The sequence below is a fragment of the Cynocephalus volans genome, chromosome 6 (assembly GCF_027409185.1).
Source record: "Cynocephalus volans isolate mCynVol1 chromosome 6, mCynVol1.pri, whole genome shotgun sequence".
NCBI classification, from domain to species: domain Eukaryota; kingdom Metazoa; phylum Chordata; class Mammalia; order Dermoptera; family Cynocephalidae; genus Cynocephalus; species Cynocephalus volans.
Window position 1 is genome coordinate 147,561,873 of NC_084465.1, and position 18,361 is coordinate 147,580,233.

The 18,361-nt window shown below is 34.7% G+C and overlaps 1 protein-coding gene and 1 pseudogene across 3 annotated transcripts in view; both read left to right on the top strand.

The window, feature by feature from the left end:
* MTPAP (mitochondrial poly(A) polymerase) overlaps positions 1-4,336 on the top strand; it is a 29,213-nt gene extending 24,877 nt beyond the window's left edge. For 2 of the 3 annotated variants that reach the window (XM_063100198.1, XM_063100200.1), the window contains exons 7-9: positions 1,096-1,188; positions 1,273-1,346; positions 3,469-4,335. In XM_063100198.1, the coding sequence (XP_062956268.1) occupies positions 1,096-1,188; positions 1,273-1,346; positions 3,469-3,825 (524 nt within the window). In that variant the 3' untranslated portion in view covers positions 3,826-4,335. Of the gene's footprint in view, positions 1-1,095; positions 1,189-1,272; positions 1,347-3,468 lie in introns of all 3 variants that reach the window. The other variant, XM_063100199.1, reaches the window with a different exon arrangement.
* Positions 4,337-11,784: 7,448 nt separating this feature from the next.
* Positions 11,785-12,922, top strand: LOC134381076 (elongation factor 1-alpha 1-like; annotated as a pseudogene).
* The last annotated feature ends 5,439 nt before the right edge of the window (positions 12,923-18,361 follow it).

The window sequence follows — 18,361 nt, forward strand, 5'->3', positions numbered from 1 at the left end:
AGATAGTGCCCAAACTTGGTTTGGTGGAAGATGGGAACTCCTTACATTTTCATTTGTAATTAGAAAACTGATTAATTCATTTACGATTTTTAAAATATAGTTTCACATTTTTTGTAAGTCAAGGTCTCTCGCCTATTCTGTTGTTAGAAACGAAAGTCTGAACTGCACCTTACATTTAACTTCTATGGAAAACTCATCAGAATTTGAAAACACCAAGATAAGTGATTGACTATACAAAATCAAGGGATAGAGTTTAAAGCATATTGGTTTAGTGAAAACTGGTAAAAAGATTTTGTGTAATATTTGAAAATTATTTTCCTTATAGGAAAGAGATTACAAAACATTTTCAGGTGACATGTAAAATGCTACGTATGCCTTTGCGCTTGTAAAAAACATAGTGGTACCATTTTAAATTTGCTATTAAAATAAATTCAATACCATTTCGTTACAATGTGCCCTGATCAGAGAGTAACTTTACTGAAAAATAAATGTGTTCATAATGAAAGGGCTTCAAGGAAAAGAGCTAACTTTTCCCCACATGGATGCAGATACTGTGAAACGTTGCTGCAACAATATTCACTTCAGCAATAGGGATTGGGCTATGGGGAGGGGGATGAAGATTGCTGTGTACTTTGTGTAAATCCTATAGAGTTGCCAGAGGAGTGAGAACAAACAGCTGTTGAGAAAGACCAAGCTGTCAATATATCTAGGTTATAATTAATCCAGAATTTGAGAAGGATGTTTTAAAATATTAAATGGTCTATTTATGTCAACCTACAATAGATTTTGCTTACTGCCTTTAAAAAGAAAACTGATTACCTCAAAAGATTGATTAGGAATCATTGGGTTGTTGATAGATGGTAATTCTATTATGCTAAAGTAAATGTAACGTTAGTTTCACTGTAGTATAACTAGTTTCAAATCTTTTTTAAATTGAGGTTTAAATCCTATCAACCTTAAATATATATAACACTGAGTAATAATAGGGCTTGTTAATCTATAACTTTTATTTATTTATGTCATAGGTTCCTTTTCTGAAGTAGGGAATATCTTTGAAATATAGTGTGAAATATTTTTCATTTCTGTTTATTTAAGGTGCAGAAGATAAATGTATAATAGAAGGTAACAACTGTACATTTATTCGTGACTTGAATAGAATTAAACCTTCAGGAAACACGGAAACACTAGGTATTTTTCTTTTTCTTTTTTTTTATTCCCTTTTGGATTGGAAACAGACTTTCATCTTATTTTTCTTGTTTTGTTTTCTTGCAGAATTACTACTGAAAGAATTTTTTGAATATTTTGGCAATTTCGCTTTCAATAAAAATTCCATAAATATTCGACAGGTAAATAATGTTTTAATATTTGGTGAATAGGTATCTGGTCTTCTACTGGACTAATGTTTAATTAATTAGTTTAGTTTTCAAAGCATCTAACAGCTCTTATTTTGTTTCAGCTGCACAGTAATAGATAATAATAAGGAGATTGATGCCTCGGGGAACTAGATAACTTGACTAAGAGCAGTCATCTAGTCATTTGAAAGAGCAGTAGCCAGCTTTTAACATCTACTTTTGTCACTGTGCCACAGTACTTCCTCATCACTTAGTGCTAATACCATATCCTTCAAAATGCAGACTATATTCTGAAAAGTTTTCTGGAAAACCTAATTTTACATACATTTGTTTTCAAACTGGATTTGTATTCCTGTGGAAGAAATTTGATCCGTAGTCCCACAGATAGATTTTAGTGATTCCCTCAGTTCGAACCCTTAGGATTTAATTTATTTAGAGCAAATGAATTTCCGATTTGGGTTTTTCTGAGTAGCTGGAATGATGGACATTTTTCTAAAAAAGAAAATCAGGGCAGAATTCTAGGCAAAATTTGTTTATAAGTGGGGATACTTGTGATAGCTCTCTGTTTGAGTTTATTCTCTTTAGCATTTGCATATTTGTTTACAAACCTTTTAAGATTGGCTTCATGAAACAGACTGTCCCAGATATTTTTGTTGTTGTTTCTTCAGCTCTCCTTTTTAATTCTTCCCTAACTCTTATCCTGTTCATGGAGACTTTGTTAAAGTAAAAGTGTGGGGAGGTGAGAGAGAAAGAGGACAGAAAGTTCTTGAATGCAATATAAGAAAAAGGTCACCAAACATACATTCTGTATCCTTTTTTTTTTTTTTAACTGTAGAGCTCTGAGATGACAGACAGGCAAAACCCCTGCTGAGCAGTGGCGTGAAAGATGTTAGGGAGTAAACAGGTGCTGTGCACACTGGAGAGTATTGACCGCTGGCCTTGTAATATATGAGAAATATTTGTGGTATCATTTGAAAGAGGAAAAGATATATAGACTAACAATGGCTTACCGCTGTTTATTTGATTCATAGCTTTAGCTTTTCTTTTTATTTCTGGCAGAGCCTCATTGTTGATTTTTAGGAACGTAATAGAAAGTTTTTAGTGTTCTAAATGAATAATAAATAATCCTTTGTTCCTTCTCTTCCTTTTTCATTTTATACTTGGGAAATATTGATTTACTATACATAATGTAAGGATTCTTGTTTTGTGTGTTTCTTTTCCTACTGTAATAGGTGTGTTTTTAGCAAGTCTCAAAAATAAATGCATTTAATTATTTTCTGCCATTTTTCTTTTTCATTTTCTTTTTTCTTTCAAGTTCTATTTTGTTAGGTAAAAGTTACATTATTGGAAAAATACAAGTGGCCTTCAAAAGTTCTTGGAAAGATTCATATTATCTTTTAGTTACATTTTTCCATGAATTGAAGTACCCTCATACTTTTGTTGGTTGACTTAATCCAGATACTTCTCATCTAAATAGTGACGTAATTATCCATAGATTATAAGCCTAAATTATTTTTCTTCAAAAAATATTCATTAAACTATTACAGGGAAAAAAAATAGAAGTATACACATTCACACATACAACATGCACACGTACCCAACACCCTTAGTGTTACTCCCATTTGCAACAACATGCATGAACCTGGAGAAACTTATGCTAAGTGAAATAAGCAGAGCACAGAGGGATAAATACTGCATGTACTCACTCATATGTGGGAGCTAAGAGAGAAAGGAAGGAAGGAAAGACCACATTAGTGAGATGGTTGGTCTTACAGAGGGAGTGAACATCCCTAGGGCTACAAAGCGGGGGGGGGGGGAGGAGTAGGGGAAGGGAGGCTGGGGGATAATTGGGTGGGGACATGGGGTACAAAAGTAATTTCTGATAATGGGTATGCCCCCAGTATGAACCTGGCCCTCACATCATGGGCACGAGGGGTGACAATTAGCTTTGTATCTCATGAATATTCTTAATAAATATATATATTAAAAAAAAAAGAAAGAAACTTAACGCTGGTATTTCATGTGTTTTTGACATTTTATTAAATTAATCTAACTGGTCTTATATTTCAGCTCTTCATGTATTTATACATTTTTTCTTCTGTGTAATAATTTTTAGGGAAAGGAACAAAACAAACCTGATTCTTCTCCTCTGTACATTCAGAATCCTTTTGAAACTTCTCTCAACATAAGCAAAAATGTAAGTCAAAGTCAGTTGCAGAAGTTTGTAGATTTGGCCAGAGAAAGTGCCTGGATTTTACAACAGGAAGGTAAGGATAGACCATCCGCATCAAGTAATCAGCCCTGGGGGCTGGCAGCCCTTCTCCTACCATCTATAGCAAATGGAATGGCTCTTGCCAAAAAGAAAGGGAAAAAGCCTGCAAATGAAACAGTTAAAAACTTGTTAGAATCCTTAAAGAGTAACAGTGCAGAAAATTCCACAAACACCAACAGGAAAAGAACGACTAGTCCTTAGACATAATGGCTTCTACTTTGCTTTGAGAAGTGACTGTATCCTGTAAAATGGTCTTTGGACTACCTGGAAGAACTGGTATGAAACTTCCACAGATCTCGACTTTCATCTGATGTCCCTTTTCATGACCTTCTCATTGGCTCCCTCTATCTGGTTGGAAGTTCTGGGATGTTTTCAGTCTGATCAGTCTGATACCCAGTGGCAGTTTATTAAAACATCAGCCATAAGGAACGGGTGAGAGGAGATTGGAATGTACTTTAACTAAATAAATAAACTATATGAAGCAAATGGTGAAAAATCAGTTTTAGCATCAAATCATCGTTGATATCCGTGACGGTCCTTGGTTGGAAAATATTTAAAAAGACTTCTTGTTATGTACATATGTAGGTGATGAATACAATAAAGCTTCAAAATTTGGTAGTACTCTTTAATATGTATTTTTATATTTTTTAAGCAAAGAACTCTTATTCACATATAAATTAAAACAGGTTGGTACTGACATCTAAAAATGTTTCATGTTCTAAGCCAAATAAATAAAAATATTGATATGTTGTATTTAGCCTTTCTGTTTTCAAAAATAAAACCCTGTTTCTACTAAAATGTGATATTCCCAATATTCCTTCACTTCTCTTTTGAGGACTCCCCTCTTGCTGTAGGAAATAGATATATATTGAAATATAATTTCCATTACTTCCCTATGGAATAACTTTCAGTTAAAGAAGCAAGTAGTGTAGTGTTTAAAAACACAGACTTGAATCAGACTGGCTCCATGTCAACTGTCTCCTGGACTCCAGTTGTTTCTTCTGTGAAATAGGGATGATAATAGAGCCCACTTTATCAGATCATTCTGAAGATTAAGTGAGGTACATAGGAAAGTGCTAGATCAAGAGCCCAGCACACAGTAAATGTTATTTCCTCTTTAGCTATTACTTTTCAGTATTTGTGATATATAATTTTGCTTGCTCCTCAATATTCACATTTAGAATTTGTAGTTTAAAGTTTCCCATTTAAATTTTAGGTCAAATTGCAATGGTCCTGCTTGGGATATATTGAGAAACTCAGTAATAGAATTGTTAAGAAGCAGTAAGTTCTGTATCCATGTGGCTATATGGGGTTTTTCACATCTGAAACCAACATATGAGTATCACTGTTTTTTTATACAGGCAGTGTCTAAACTGAAAGCCATTTTTCATTCTTTCTTTAATTAAGTTTATTCTGTTGTACCGAAAATCCATATGATTAAAAGTGCTTAAGAGGCATAATTATTTAAGAATTTCTAAATCAAATGATTTTTTTTTTCTGTTCACAGACGTTTGATCAGACATTTTCTTTTGTAGGTTGGTGTTAAGTCTAAAGTGGTTATTTAAGCACATAAAGTATGTGTATGTGTTAGCATTTTCTTTTTTTTTTTTTGTCTTTGTAATATATAGAACATCCTTGATACTGTAGGTCTGTTTTATATTTCAGAATGAGATTTAGTTATGTGATGAATTTTAATCTACAAAGATCTTTTAATATGTAGTTTTAAATTCTAGTTAACTGAGTATAAATTATAAACAAATATAATATGTTTTCTTATAACTTCAGTGTATCACATTTTATTTTTATTTTTATTTTTTTGGTGGCTGGCTGGTATAGGAATCCAAACCAACACCACACTCTAACCAAGTGAGCTAACTGGCCAGCCCCCAGGTTTTTACAGTGTAATTTTTATTACATCATAGGGATAATCAGCAGTTATTTTCCATTGTCATTTCTTAATTTAAACTAATTGCAACGATAAGGAATTTTTTTTTCAAGTTTTTTCTTTTCTAGCTATTACTAGGCTTTCATTCAGCTTTCACCTACAATGTTTTATTCAGTATATGAAAGTAATTTTGATATGAGACTACCTAGATGAAATTGATTTGTTTTATATATATATGCATATATATATATATATATATATATATATATGCATATATATGCATCATTCCAGATTTTATTGCCCACTAGTATAATTCCTGGAGTTATTACTCACCTTTAGGAAATTAGAGAATTGGCTAGAGGCCTTCTAGGAAATGAGAATTAGCCTGAGACATTCCAGGAAAACAATGTGTAGTCTATCTCATTCACAAACCTTCCGTGATCACAGAGGAGAAGAGAAAGGAGGACAGTTGAAATTAGATTTTCTTCCTATTGTCATTTACTACTTGTCTCTTCATTCTTTTGTTCTACTGTGTAGTCAGATGAGAACAGAATTAGACTGTTGCAAGTCATTACATGTTCCTAGAATTTCCTTGGCCTTAAAAATACAGCCATATTCAACTTCTTACAGCCTGCTGGTGCCATAGTGGGGAAAAGCTACATTTGCATGTATAAATAAGCAAACACAGTGAATATCTGCAACAAAGAGAACAGAAGGAGCAACCAAACAGAAGCAGCTTGTCCTAGTAGCAACTCTGATTTCCTGAGTTTGGTATTCAGTTGGTGAGTAGCTGTCATTGTGTCTTGGTTCAGTCCCTCCAGTAAACATCATAGGAGTAGAACATTCAAAATTCGAGAGGAAAAAACCATTTCTGTCTGAGATGATCAGGAAAGGCTTCATCAAATAGAGTAGGGTAGGTCTTTAAGGGATAGTAGGTAGACGGAGAGACCTAGGGATTATCATTCTGGGAAAAGGAACAGCATAAATAGGAGTCAGGAAGAGAGGAAAGTATGTTTGGAGAACTAGAGGTCCAGATTGGGTGGGATGTAGTTTTTACTGTGATACTAAGAAGAGTTAAGGTTAAGTGAAATCTACCAATTGCAAGTTAAGGAGGTTGAGTATATTTTCAGTGATAAGCCATTGACAGTTTTTGGTGCAAGGGATTAATAAAAATTAAAGCTGTGCTTTTAGATGACTAACCTGTTGATCCCAAGTAGTTGTAGATCACTGCTTCTTTTTTTCTCATAGCAAATTTGGGTACCATAGTTCCCATCATTTAGTTAGATAAAATTTTTACAGATGTCCAGAAGTTGACTGACTCTCATATATGTCAGAAGAGTCTTTCTCTTTCTCCTCAGCATTTAATAAGAAAGTAACACTTAGATAGTCTAAAGCTATCAGCAGGAAATATCAGGTCATGACTTAACATTTAATTTTATGTAAAGCCTTATTAATGAGAAATTCTTTGCAGTATATACATGGAAAAGAATGAAAATATGACCACAAATCACTTTTCACCTTGGTATGATGTTGGAAAATTTATTTTAAATACTTGAAAGGCTTATTTTGGTTTCCATGCTGACTTCAATTACTTGTAGATACAGATTCCAAAGAATATAAACATTACAGCGTTCCTCTGGAATTCCCATGGAGCAACTCCCAGAAAATGTCTATTGTAGATAGAATCTTTAATCTGTAGTATCTGTGATACAAGATATATAAAATCACAAATTATTTTTAAAAACTTCATATTTTAAATGTGATTACTCATTTTATGTTATCTGTGTATATATATCTACCAACCTTTTAAGTACTTAGTAGAGTCAAAGCTAGATTAAAGGCATTATTCAGTTTTTCTGTCTACTCTTACATGAATACATTTAAAATTTTTTTCCCCCATGGCAAAGTTCTAAGCTTTTAGAATGTAGTACTAAGATATACTTTAAAGAAAGTATTAGAAAGATAATACTTGAAGCTGTAAATATCATACTGTGATGAATACATGGTATGGTAAAATACCTAATTTGGAATAGGCCAAGTCTAAATTAATGAAAAATTGTAGATTGTTGCTTTTGTCTGGGTTTATTTTGAATTATTTCACATTATAATTCCAGGGTTCAATCCCTGTACCGGCCAGCCACAAAAACAAAAATTATAATGACTACCATCAAATAAAATGAAACAAATTAATGACAAGATTACAAATTAAGTCTGCGTTATGTTTCATGTAATCAAAATTCTTTAACATGTTTAACTTTTTAGTACGATGAAAGTTTCATTTCTTAAGCTTTTCCTATTATAAAGTTAGTAGTACTTGGCTTGAAGTAATGCAGCTTAATGATTAGAGTTTTAGTTAACCTTTGATAAGTTTATTATACATGGCCTTGAAGAGTGAAGTGAAATAGTATATTAACATATTCTTTATAGTTCTACATTGTCTTAAAAATGACAGTAAAAGGTAGATTATGAAGGTGGCTGATGTCTTGTGATGGAAGCTATCTATAAAACTTCATTATGGAGAATTTTGAACACAGGCAAAAAGCTGAAAAGTATAATGAACTTGCGAATAAGTATATATGATATAAGTATATTACAGTATAAGTATAATGAACCTGTTTCAACAATTAACTCATGTCTAATTGTCTTTAATTTGTAACTCCATCAGTTTACCACTTCTGTATTATTTTAAGCAAATTCCAGTTTATCATTGTACCATTTTATCTGGAAATATGTCAGTATATCTAAAAGATACAAACTTTTGTTCTAACATAATCACAAAACCATTGTCATGCCAAATGGAACAAACAAAAATAATAATTCTTTAATAATTTCATCATATTCAATTACTTTTCAGATTTCCAATTGTCATGGATATCACAATTTTTTTTTTTTCCAAGTGCATTCATTTGAATCAGGATGCAATTACAGTCCACATATTGTAATTGCTTAATCCATTTCTTAAGTCTCTGACTCTAGGTTTCTGCTTCATGTTTTTTTTCCTCTTGTAATTTATTGAAGATATAGGTTTGTCTTATGTAGTTTCCCACAACATTGATTATGCTGATTATGTAAGCACATACAATTATGTTCTGTGGAGTTGTTCATCATTACTTAATAACTCAAAAATATTTTTTACTGGTTTTAGAAAACTCAATTTTCTTTTCAAATATTGTTTTGACTCCATTTACCCCTATTCCTCTAGGATTCCAATTATATTTGCTAGGCTTTTTTGCTTAATTCCCTAAGTCTCTCATCTGTTTTCCCATATTTTCTATCCTTTTGTCTCTCTTCATTCTGGGAATTTACTTCTAATCTGTATTATAGTTTATCAATTTTTTCTTCATCTGTGTCTAATTTGCTAAACCAATTTATAGAATTCTCAATTTCAGTATTTTTTTTCAGTTTTAGAATTTTCATTTAGCACTTTTTTCAAAAATTTTCTAATATGCTGTGAAGATTCTCTGTCAGATCTTTGATTCTCTTGTATTATAAATAGTTATTTTAAAGCCTGTGTCTGATACCTCAATTATCTAGTTCCCCTGTTGATCTGTTTCTATATTTCATGATGTTAATTTCTCTCCTAGTACAACTGACTGTGACGGTGGTTGTTATTTTACATGATAACATTGTATGTGAAAAACAGTAGGAATTACTTTGAGAGAGAATGATGTTATCTTCCTTCACAAAGGATGTATTTTTGCTTCTGGAAGATGGGTAGGGGTGTTTATGATCTTGGATCATTTTAATCCCAAAAGGGCTCAAGATCTTGAAGCTGGATTCTATTCGTTTCTAGTTCATCTTTACTCCGAGAGTGTAGCACGGTGTTGTGGGCAAGACCCCAATTCAGAGCCAGGAGTGCTTACTGGAGCCCCTTCTCCTTGGTACAACCTAACCTCATTTTTGTCTTGATTCCTTGTGAGTCTTTTGAAATCCCTGCTTAGTTCTGAACTATTTCATTAGCAGAGGTCCCTAGAGGAAAAGTGACCCCAAATACTAGGCTCAGCTGTATACATTTACTTCTCCACAGTCCTGTAATTTTTCAAATCTTATGGGAATGTGTACTATTCACTTAGTTTGCATCCTTCTAAGGAACTTTCAAATTATGTCTCACTCGCCAGTGCCTGTTCAATTGGGCTTTGGATAACAGTGCAAACATTTGGAATGAATGCCTGGTTCACCACTAAGGAAAGCAAATGTTCTGTGCTCTGCTTCAGAAATTAGAAATTGCCAGCTTTTATTTCTGGACTGTGACTTCCTCGTAGAGGATCTTGTACATGCCAATTTAAAGTTTAAATTTATGCCACATGTGAAAATGTGTACAAAATTCCCAAATAAGAGTGGAGAAAATATCTTCTCTTTTCAACCATATTGAGACACCTCAAACAACTATGAAATGCACTTTTTCTTCCAGATTTCTGAAATATTTATCTAGGCTGAGACAAAGAATGAAACATTTTAGGTCAAAATACTTCTTGAAAATTTTATGATTTGTGAGAAAGAGTTTTAAAAAATCTCTTTGGAGCTTTGAGCGTATGTTAGTATAGGATATCTTATTCATGGATAAAAAATTTAAGTCCATTTATTTACATAGGTAAAATAATTTAGATGTTTCCATAGTATGAGTAAGTTTTTCTATAATGTATGACTATTTCATATTTGTAGTTTTTTAGCAATGTTATCAGCCTACACTTGTTTAGGAAAGAGAAGTAACAAAAATTACTGGCATTATTTTGAGTTAGTTTTCAACTAGTATTTATAATTTGCTGTATATATTCTAGCGTTACTGTATTTCCAGAGACTTTAATTCAAGTCTTTATATATTTAATGAAATGATATGAAAACTGAAATTATTTGATGTTTTTATGTTTATTTGCTCTAGAGAAAGACAGTGCTTCAGACTTCTTGATGTTTCATCATGAAAGTTGTGTTAAGCAGTATTTGAATTTAAATGTGGTTTAAAATGTTCTTAATTCTACTTTTGTAGTTCCCATTTTCTAAGCAATATTAGCTATATTTGATCTTGATGAAGAAAGACTTAACTATGATTAAAAATGTGCAGTACCATCCTGGAATACATTTTAATCACAGATTAATAAAACATGTGTAGCATGATTTAGGAGAAAATATTTTAGGCCATTAAATTTAGTTGCATAAGCTACAGTCTGTTTTAAATTCTGTGCAACTAAAATCTGTTTTGCTTTAAAAAGAAAAAAAGTTCAAATTACATTGGAAAATGTAGAGTATTTGTTTTCCAAGTCCATGAAAAACATACCCAATCACACATTTAGGACGTTTTAAAATACTAGTTTTAGCCTTTTCAATTTAATGATTGTTGTTATCAATGTTCTTATCTATACTTGAAAGTACTTAAGAACACTGATTTGGCTACATGTTTCTCATACTACCTCCTTGGTTCAAATGCAGTTCTTTTCTCTGATACGGAATAAACTATAAAGTAAAGGACTTAGCACAATGCCTGGCACATATTTGGTAATTAGTAAATATTACTTTCTTTCCTTTACCCTCTCATATTCTTAACCCATTATTTTAAAGCTATTAAGAAAACTACCAAGAAAAATTTAAGAGCTCAGCTTCCATTCTAAATCTTTAAACTTTCTAGAAGAAAGTTTCAAAATAATGCATGGTGATGTAGGCAAAATTCTATGAAGGACTTCAAGAGTCCAATCCCTGGAGTGCATGCCCTGTATAATCCCCTCCCCTTGAGTGTTATTTCAACCTGTGGATATGGTAGAATAGCCACTCCCTTGATTGGGTTGCATTAAATGGCAAAAGTGATGGTATCATTATTTCTGTGATTATGTTATATGTTATGACTCCTTAGCAGGCTCGAGAAATTCCTGCTGGCTTTGAAGAAGTAAGCTGTCATGTTTTAAGAGGGCCACATGGCTAGGACCTGAGGGCAGCCTCTAAAAGTTGAGAGCAATGCCTGCCGACAGCCTATAAATAGTCAGGGATATCAGTCCCAGCCAGAAGGAGACTGAGAGTTTTTGTCATAACAGGTTTGCCACCAGAATACAGATGTCAGGAAACCACCTCTAAATCAAAGCCAAAACGGGAAAGGCAAAGACTCATCAACATTGCTGTCATTGGACATGTAGATTTGGGCAAATCCACCACTATTGCTTATCTGATCTAAAAATGTGGTAGGAATGACAAAAGAACAATTAAAAAATTGAGAAGGAGATTGCTGAGATAAGAAAAAACTTCTTCAAATATGCCTGAGTAATTGTATAAACTAAAAGCTGAATGTGAGCATGCTATCACTGTCACTGTGGAAACTGGAGACCAGCAATGTCACGTGATCATCACTGATGCCCCAAGACAGACTTTATTAAAAACATGATTATAGGCACATCTCAGATTGTGCTTTCCTCATTGTTGCCTCTGTTGGTGGTGAATTGAAAGCTAGTATCTCCAGGAATGGGCAGACCTGTGCACATGCCCTTCTGGCTTATGCACTAGGTGTGAAACAACTAATTGCTGATGTTAACAAAATGGATTCCACTTAACCACTCTACATCCAGAAGAAATATGAGGAAATCATTAAAGAAGTTGGCACCTACATTAAGAAAACTGGTTACCTCTGCATGGTAGCATTCGTGCCAGTTTCTGGTTGGAATGGTGACAACATTCTGGAGCCAAGTGCTAACATGCCTTGGTTCGAGGATAGAAGTTCCCCCAGAAAGATGGCAATGCCAGTGGAACCATGTGGCTTGAATCTCTGGATTACATCCTGCGACCAAATCATTCAGCCGACAGACTTTTGCATCTGCCCTTCCAGGATGCCTACAAAATTGATGGTACTGGTACTGTCCCTGTGGGCCAATTTAAGACTGGTGTTCTCAGACCTGACATGGTATTTACCTTTGCTCCAGTCAGTATTACAACCAAAGTGAAGTGTGTTGAAATTAACCATGAAGCTTTGAATGAAGCTCTTGGGAACAACAGTGTGGGCTTCAATGTCAAGAACATGTCTGTCAAAGATATTTGTCATGGCAGTGTGGCTGATGACAGCAACAATGACCCACCAATGGAAGCAGCTAGCTCCACCGCTCAGGTGATTATCCTGCACTAAGTCTGTGCTGGCTGTGCACCTGTGCTGGATTGTGACAGCTCACACTGCTTTGCTAGTTTGCTGACCTAAAAGGAGAAGAGATTGTTGTGGTGGAAGACGGTCATAAATTCTTGAAATGTGGTGATGCTGCCATTGTTGATGTAGTTCCTGGCAAGCCCACGTGTGTTCAGAACTCTGACTATCCCCCTTTGGGTCGTTCTGCTTTTCATGATATAAAACAGGCAGTTGCTGTGGGTGTCATCAAAGTAGTGGACATGAAGGCTGCTGGAGCTGGCAAGGTCACCAGATCTGCCCAGAAAGCTCAGAAGACTAAATGAATATCATTTCTAATACCTGCCACCCCAGTCTTCATCAGTGGTGGAAGAGCAGTTTCAGAACTGGTGGCCTCAATTGGCCATTTAATAATAATAGTAAGTAATGATACATCATAAAACCTTCAAAAGGACAGGAGAATGTTTTGTGGACCATTTGCGTGTGTGGCAGTTTTAAGTTCTTAGTTATAAGTTATTAGTTATTAGTTTTAAAAATCAGTACTTTTTAATGGAAACAACGTGAACAAAAACTCACAGAATTTTGAAACCCATTAAAACAAAGTTTGATGAGAAAAGGAAAGGGGTGGGAAAGACTGAGATAATAAATATGAGCTTTTAAGAGGATCCTGAGCTTCAGCTGAGATCACACTCCTGCTAACACCTTGATTTTAGCCTTCTGAGACCCTGAGCAAAGGACTGGTTAAGTCAGTCTCTGACTCCTGAGCCACAGAAACTGTAAGAAAATAAATGTATTTTGGTTTAAGCTGCTGAATTTGTGGTAATCTGTTATGCAGTATTGAAAAATGAATACATGTGGGAAAACCTTTTTTTGTGGAAGTTAAACAAGTCGTTGTTTATTCATTGTAGTGGATTGAATTATGTCCCCCCCAAACTCCCTGAAGCTCGAATGTGTCCCCCAAGTTTTACATATTAGAAACTTACCCCCACTGTGACTGTTAAGAGGGTGGGAAATCCTATTATGGTAATTGAAAGGTGGAGCTTTGAAGAGGTGATTGGCTTGTAGGACCGTGCAGTAGTGAATGGATTAAAAATGGTGGTCAGGGTGTGGTTCTGAGAGCTTTAAAAGAAGAGGAAAGTCTGCATTTTGCTTTCTCTGCTCCCGCCATCTTGCAACATGAAACCTCTGGGTCACTGTCACCACCACCAGATGGACTTTGGACTCCTCAGCCTCAGAAACTGTAAGCAATAAATTTTATTTTTTTTTTATGAATCACCCAGTTCGGTGTACTTTGTTATAAGCAAGAAAAATTGATTAATACATTCATCTTATAGTATAAATATCAATGTTCAGGTAAAGGATGAAAATTAAATATGTGGAATCACCAGTGGACAACCCAGGGTTATTAGGTGTGGTGGGCTGAAAAATGGTCCTAATTGTGTCTACGTTCTAATTCCCAGAAACTGAATATATTATCTTAATGGCTAAAGGGACATTGCAGATATGCTTAAGTTAAAGACCTTGAGTTGGGAAGATTGTTCTACATTGTCCAGATAGGCCTGTGTAATCATATGGATCCTTATAAGAGGGTGGCAGGTGGGTTGGAGCAAGGGAAGAAGAGGTGATGATGGAATTAAAGCTGAGAGAGATTGATGGAGGTGTACACTGCTGGCTTTGAAGATAGAGGAAGGGATTATAAGCCAAGAAGTGTGGGTGGCCTCTAGAAGCAGGAAAAGGCAGGGAAACAGATTCTTTAGAGCCTCCACAAGGAATGCAGCCCTGCTGGCACCCTGGTTTTAGGACTTCTGACCTCCAGAACTGTAAGATAACAAATTTGTGGTGTTTTAAGCTGCTAAGTTTGTAGGAATTTGTGTAGCAATAGAAAAAAAATGCACTAGATATCTGAGAAGACACTCTAACATGGAAGAAGCCAAAACAAAGTGACTTGAAGGACAGAAACTATACAGGAGAAAGAGCTCAAAGATAAAAACTTTTCCTAACATACTTGGGGAGAATGAATATATGTATCCATCAAAGAACAGAATGATACATATCCACTCAGTTTATACACTCAGAACAAAAAATAATTCTTGAAAATTGAAATATAATAGAATTTAAAAACTCAATATAGGGGTTGGTGAATAAAGTTAAGGAAATTTCTCAGAAAGAAATAATAATTATAGGAGAGAGAAAAGAAGGAAGAAAATGTAAGAAAATTAAAGGAACAAAGCAGTAGATCCAATATCTGAATAGAGGAAACCATCAAGAAAATTCACCAAAGTGGAAGGATATGAGTCGTCAGGTTGGCAGCATTCACGGTGTAACCAGCACAATGAATAAAAATGATCACATTAAAACACATTGTCATGAACTTCAATGGGAGCAATTAGGAGATCCTACAGGCCTCCAGAGAGTTAAAGGAGGGGAAAGGAGAGATCATATACAAAGAAGCCAATGGCCTCGTAAAAAAGAATATTATCAGGAGTTTGATAGGTTTGATCTTTTTAATAGCAACATGGAAAGCAAGATAATGGTCAATGCCTTCAAAAGCCTGATGGAAAAGGAACTCTAACTTGGAATTCTGTGCCTAGCCAAACTCATAAATGTGATGGTAGAATAAATAATTTTTACAGAAGTACCCTTACAATGCCACTGAAGGGTGCCTGCCATTAAAATGAGGGAGCAAACCAACGAAGGAGAAGACAAACCAACAAAGAGGAAGATTCAAAAGAAAAGAGACGAAAAAATAGAAAATTGAAGAGAATACATGGTGGTTATGGGAAGATCTCAGAAATGCCCAGAGCACAGCCCTTGGAACTTTAATATCAACAACTACTCAAGGTGAAATTACCCAGTCTTTTAAAAATGTTGAGGTATAACTGGCATATAAAAAACTGCAAAAATTTAAAATGTCCAATTCATGTTTTGACATATACACCAATCACCACAGTCAACATACTGAGTATGTTTATCATCTACAAAAGCTTCATGGTGTGCCTTTGTAATTTCTACCTCTTGTTTCTCCCTGCCTCTCCATTCCCAACCCAGTCCCCAGGCAACCACTTATCTGCTTTCTATTACTGTAGTTTTTTGCATATTCTAAAAAATTATATAGGTGGGAAGATATAGTATTACTCTTGTCTGACTTCTTTTAATCTGTATAATTATTTTGAGATTCATATTTTTACACGCATTGATGGTTCCATCCTTTTTATTGCTGAATAGTAGTCCATTTTGTGAGTCATTTGGGTTGTTTCCAGTTTTGGAGATGTTATAAATAAAGCTACTATGAACATTCATGCACAAGTCTTCATATGAGCATGTGCTTTATTTTCTCTTGGGCAAATGCTTAAAAGTGGAATTGCTGCATCATGTGGTATTTGGCTTTTTAAGGAACTACCAAATTGTTTTCCAAAATGTTTTTATAATTTTACTTTCTCATAATATGTGTAATAGTTCCACTTCCTCCTCGTTCTTACCAACATTAATATAGTCAGGCTTTTTAATTTTAGCCATTTGGTCACCCTGTATAGGTAGGATAGATCCCTACCCAAAATTTGGTTTGAATTTCAAAACTGATAATTACACACATACCCCAAAAGGGTAGGAAAAGGTTTATTACAAAATGAGTCTGAGAAGCGCAGGGTAGGCTTCTGAAAATAGCATGAAAGAGCAAGAAAAGGAGACTGGCTTGGGGACGTAATGGTGGTTAAGGGGTGCGGTCGGGGTGAAGGTTCCTATACACAGGCCGGGGTTGCGTGGTTTAAACTTTGACTGACGCTAAGGGAGGGAACACCTGAGTTTTCTTGTTAGCTTTCCCAGTTGTGAGGCAAAAGAGGGAAAGGTGGACTTGAAAGCTGTTAGCAATCAAATATCAAAATTGGAGTCTGATACTTTATTACAAATGGGCACATAATGAAGTCTTATTTTGGTGTTAATTTGCATTTCCCTAGTGACTAATGATGTGCCTAGTAACTTTTTATGTGCCTACCATATTTATTATGTCTTCTTTATTGAAGTGTTTGGTCAATACAATACAAATCATGTGCAAGTTAAAAAAATTGTTTTCTTATTAAGTTTTGAGTATTCTATATTCTGGATACAAGTTTGTTATAAGATATATGACTTGCAGATATCTTCTCCCAGTCTGTAGTTTATCTTTGCATTCTTTCAACAGTGTCTTTTGAAGAACAAGTTTTCAATTGTGACAAAGTCCAATTTATCATCTTTTTCTTTTACAAATCATGATATGTAGTAATATCTTTACCTAATCCAAGGCAAAAGATTTTCTCATTTATTTTCTTGTAGATGTTTTATGGTTTTACATTTTACATTTAGATCTATGGTTCATTTTGAGTTAATTTTTATATATAAAGTGGAGTACGGATTGAAATTCTTATGGAATGCACCAAAAGCAGTTCTAAGAGAAAAGTCTATATCTGTAAGTGCCTACATTAAGAAAAAAGAAAGATTTCAAAAAACAACCTAATTTTACACCTAAAAGAACCAGAAGAACAAACTAAGTCCAAAGTCATTAGAAGGAAGGGAAATAAAAAGATCAGAGCAGAAATAAATGAAATAGAGACTAGAAAAACAATAAAAAGTATCAGTGAAAATAAGAGTTGTATTTTGAAAACATAAGATTGGGAAAACTTTAGGTAGAATAAGAAAAAAGATAGAACTCTGTAGGACAGTTGTCAGGGTGTCCTTGGACCGACACAGTTCTTGCCCGTTTCTCGTTTGTAGTTCTCCAGAGTAACTCTAGAATGTGCTGCGAATGCAGTATCCTGAGATAGGCAGAAAGTTCCCCAAACAACCTGGGCCTTGTTTCTGTCCCTCCTAGGGAATGTAACATCTTCAATTAAGGAAAAAATGCCTGGGATAGCCCAGGTTTTGTTCCTCTTTCCTCTGGAAGCAGGATGTTCTTCAAAACTTTGACAGTGATTCATGTAGCCCCTGAGATATATACACTGGGGCAGGCTGCCTTTCAGGGTCCCTCGGCTGCCGTGCAAATGGAGCACATGCAGTCAAGATTTTATCCCCCTGGGCAGCTTTCTTGAGCCTGGGGGACTGGCTCACAGTGGATCCTAGGCTTCTTTTGTTCCTTGCTGCCTATCTGTAAGTAACACATCCACTTCATATAACTTGTGTGTGAGTATGTTGTCTTACCAAACTCAGGCAAATGGTAATTAGTGAACCTGCTTCAAAAACTCAAATAAGTGAAATCTGAAATGAAAGTGGGTGCATTACAATAGATAACATGGAACTACAAAGGATCATAATAGACTACTGTCAATTACATGCCAACATATTGGATAACCTTGAAGAAATGAACAAATTCCTAGAAACATGCAAACTACCCAAATTAAATCATGAGGAAATAGAAAATCTTAACAGACCAATAGTGAATAAGGAGATTAGCATAATCAAAGCCTCTCAACAAAGAAAAGCCCAGGACCAGATGGCTTCCTTAGTGATTTCTATGAAACTTTTAAAGGAGAATTAATGCCAGTTCATCTCAAACTCTTCCAAAAAATTGAAGAGGAGGGAACACTTCCAAACTCATTTTATGAGGTCAGCATTACCCTGGTACCAAAGCCAGACACAAGGACGATACAAAGAAAGAAAACTAAAGGTTAATATCCCTAGTGAACATAAATGCAAAAATCCTCAATGAAAATACTAGCAAATCAAATTTAATAGCACATTTAAAGCATTACACACCACGATCAAGTTGGATTTGTCCCTGGGACACAAGGATGCTT